This window comes from Onychostruthus taczanowskii, unplaced genomic scaffold (assembly GCF_017590055.1).
Source record: "Onychostruthus taczanowskii isolate IOZ18803 unplaced genomic scaffold, ASM1759005v1 scaffold1376, whole genome shotgun sequence".
Classification (NCBI taxonomy): domain Eukaryota; kingdom Metazoa; phylum Chordata; class Aves; order Passeriformes; family Passeridae; genus Onychostruthus; species Onychostruthus taczanowskii.
The window spans coordinates 1-3,314 of record NW_024498547.1 but is presented as its reverse complement, the minus strand read 5'-3'; the positions used below and the strand labels follow the sequence as shown (position 1 = coordinate 3,314).

Below are 3,314 nucleotides of genomic sequence, written 5' to 3'. Positions count from 1 at the left end.
AAGATTTTTTGGGGATTTTTTTGGATTTTTTGGGAGATTTTTTGGAAATATTTTAAGATTTTTTGGGGATTTTTTTGGATTTTTTGGGAGATTTTTTGGAAATATTTTAAGATTTTTGGGGGATTTTTTTGAGATTTTTTTGAGGTTTTATTGGATTTTTGGGAGATTTTTTGGAAAATTTTTAAGATTTTTTTTGAGATTTTTTTGGATTTTTTGGGAGATTTTTTGGAAATATTTTAAGATTTTTTGGGGATTTTTTTGACATTTTTTTGAGATTTTATTGGATTTTTGGGAGATTTTTTTTTGAAAATTTTTAAGATTTTTTGGGGGATTTTTTTTGATTTTTATTGAATATTTTGGGATTTTTTGTGGATTTTTTTGAGGATTTTTTGGGAGATTAAAAAAAATTGGGATTTTTTTGGGATTTTTGGGAGATTTTTTGAGATTTTAAAAAAAAATTTGGGAATTTTTTTTGGGGGGGATTTTTATTGGATTTTTTGGAGATTTTTGGGAGATTTTTTTGAGATTTTTAAAAAATTTTTGGGGATTTTTTGGCGATTTTTTTTGACATTTTTAAAAAATATTTCTGGGGATTTTTTTGGATTTTCCTGGGATTTTTGGGAGATTTTTTGGAGAATTTTTTTTTGTTTTTTCGGAGATTTTTATTGGATGTTTTGGGGGAATTTTTGTGGGGTTTTTTGGGATTTTTTGGCGATTTTTAAAAAATTTTCTGGGATTTTTATTGAAATTTTTTGAGGGATTTTTTTAGAGATTTTTTTTTTTTTTTTGGTGAATTTTTATTGGATTTTTGGGATTTTTCGGGGAATTTTTTTTTATTTTCCTGATATTTTTATTGGAATTTTCTGGATTTTTTGGGGGATTTCTTGCAATATTTTCGGGAGATTTTTTTGGGAAATTCCTCTGTTTTTTCGGGGGAATATTTTGGATTTTGGGTAGAAATTTTGTGGATTTTTCTCCAAATTTTTGATTTTTTTTTTCTATTTTTGGGATCTTTTGCAGAATTTCCTGGGGAATTTTTGGGTGGGAATTATTTTTCCTCGAATTTTTGGCTTTTTTTGGAATTTTTTTTGGCATTTTGGGATTTTTTTAGGATTTCTTTGTAATTTTGGGACTCATTTTTTTAGGATTTTTTGGAATTATTTGACGATTTCTTGACATTTTTTTTTTAATTTTTAATATAATTTTTGGGAGTTTTAAAAAAATTTTTTTGGAGTTTTTTGGGTGAATTTTTAGTGGAATTTTCAGGGGAAATTTTTTGGGATTTTTGCGGGGAAATCTCGGTTTTGTTGGGATTTTTTGGGAATTTTACAACGAAAAAAATCGGGATTTTTTTTAATTTTCAGAGAATTTTTGGGGGATTTTTTTCTTTTTTTTAAATTTTTTTGGTTAAATTTTAATTTTTTTTTTTAAATTTGGGGACGCCGACGTCCCCAAGGTGCTGGCCTGGTTCGAGGAGGGCGAGGAAACCATCACGGCCTTCGTCGAGCCCTTCGTCATCCTCCTCATCCTCATCGCCAACGCCGTCGTGGGCGTCTGGCAGGTGGGGGCGCCCGGGGACAATTTGGGGACAATTTGGGGACTTTTGGGGACAATTTGGGGTTGGGGACTTTTGGGGACTTTGGGGACTTTTGGGGACTTGGGAGACTTTGGGGGAATTTGGGGATTTTTGGGGCATTTGGGGACTTTTGGGGACAATTTGCCTTTGGGAGGTTGTGGGCTTTTGGGGCGTTTGGAGATTTTGGGGGAATTTGGGGACATTTGGGGACTTTTGGGGACAATTTGGGGTTGGGGACTTTTGGGGGACTTTGGGGACATTTGGGGACATTTGGGGACTTCAGGGGGTTGGGGATGTTTGGGGGACTTGGGAGGTTTTGGGGGATTTTGGGGACATTTGGAGATTTGGGAGATTTGGGGACTTTGGGGGACTTTGGGGATTTTTGGGGACTTGGGAGATTTTGGGGGCATTTGGGGGATTTTGGAGATTTGGGAGATTTGGGGACTTGGGGGGACTTTGGGGACATTTGGGGACAATTGGGGACAATTTTGGGGGTTGGGGACATTTGGGGACAATTGGGGACAATTTTGGGGGTTGGGGACATTTGGGGACAATTGGGGACAATTTTGGGGGTTGGGGACATTTGGGGACAATTGGGGACAATTTTGGGGGTTGGGGACATTTGGGGACAATTGGGGACAATTTTGGGGGTTGGGGACATTTGGGGACAATTGGGGACAATTTTGGGGGTTGGGGACATTTGGGGACAATTGGGGACAATTTTGGGGGTTGGGGACATTTGGGGACAATTGGGGACAATTTTGGGGGTTGGGGACATTTGGGGACAATTGGGGACAATTTTGGGGGTTGGGGACATTTGGGGACAATTGGGGACAATTTTGGGGGTTGGGGACATTTGGGGACAATTGGGGACAATTTTGGGGGTTGGGGACATTTGGGGGACTTTGGAGATTTGGGGCATTTGAGGGATTTTGGGGGATTTGGGGACATTTGGGACATTTGGGGACTTTTGGGGAGTTGGGTAATTTTGGGGGAATTTGGGGGATTTTGGAGATTTGGGGACTTTTGGGGACACCTGGGGACATTTGGGGACAATTTGGGGTTGGGGACCTTTGGGGGACTTTCGGGACATTCGGGGACTTTGGGGAGTTGGGGACTTTTGGGGACTTGGGAGATTTTGGGGGAATTTGGGAGATTTTGGGGACATTTGGGGACTTTAGGGGGTTGGGGGGACTTGGGAGGTTTTGGGAGATTTTGGGGACTTTTGGGGACATTCAGGGGAGGTTTGGTGTCCCTCGAGGTCCCCAAGGTGTCCCCAATGTCCCTGTGGTGTCCTGTGATGACTCAAACATGTCCCCAAATGTCCCCAAGGTGTCCCCAATGTCCCCAAGGTGTCCTGTGGTGTCCCCAAGGTGTCCCCAAGGTGTCCCCAAGGTGTCCCCGATGTCCCCAATGTCCCCAAATGTCCCCCCAGGAGTGGAACGCCGAGAACGCCATCGAGGCGCTCAAGGAGTGTCCCCTGTGCTGTCCTTCTGTGATGTCCCCAATGTCCCTGTGTGTCCCAAACATGTCCCCAAATGTCCCCAAGGTGTCCCTGAGGTGTCCCCGATGTCCCCAAATGTCCCCAATGTCCCCAAATGTCCCCCCAGGAGCGGAACGCTGAGAACGCCATTGAGGCGCTCAAGGAGTGTCCCCTGTGTGCTGTCCCTGTGTGTCCCCTGTGCTGTCCCTGGGTGTCCCCAATGACCCAGTGATGTCCCCAAGGTGTCCCCAAGGT

The 3,314-nt window shown here is 42.2% G+C and overlaps 1 protein-coding gene across 1 annotated transcript in view; it reads left to right on the top strand.

Annotated features, from left to right (window-relative positions):
- The window catches only part of LOC121332095 (sarcoplasmic/endoplasmic reticulum calcium ATPase 1-like), a gene marked incomplete at its 3' end in the record, with an annotated part of 5,226 nt that extends 2,079 nt beyond the window's left edge, over positions 1-3,147 (top strand). The window contains exons 2-3 of the mRNA XM_041397180.1: positions 1,457-1,561; positions 3,012-3,147. Of these exons, the coding sequence (XP_041253114.1) occupies positions 1,457-1,561; positions 3,012-3,147 (241 nt within the window). The remainder of the gene's footprint in view (positions 1-1,456; positions 1,562-3,011) is intronic.
- Between the last annotated feature and the right edge of the window lie 167 nt (positions 3,148-3,314).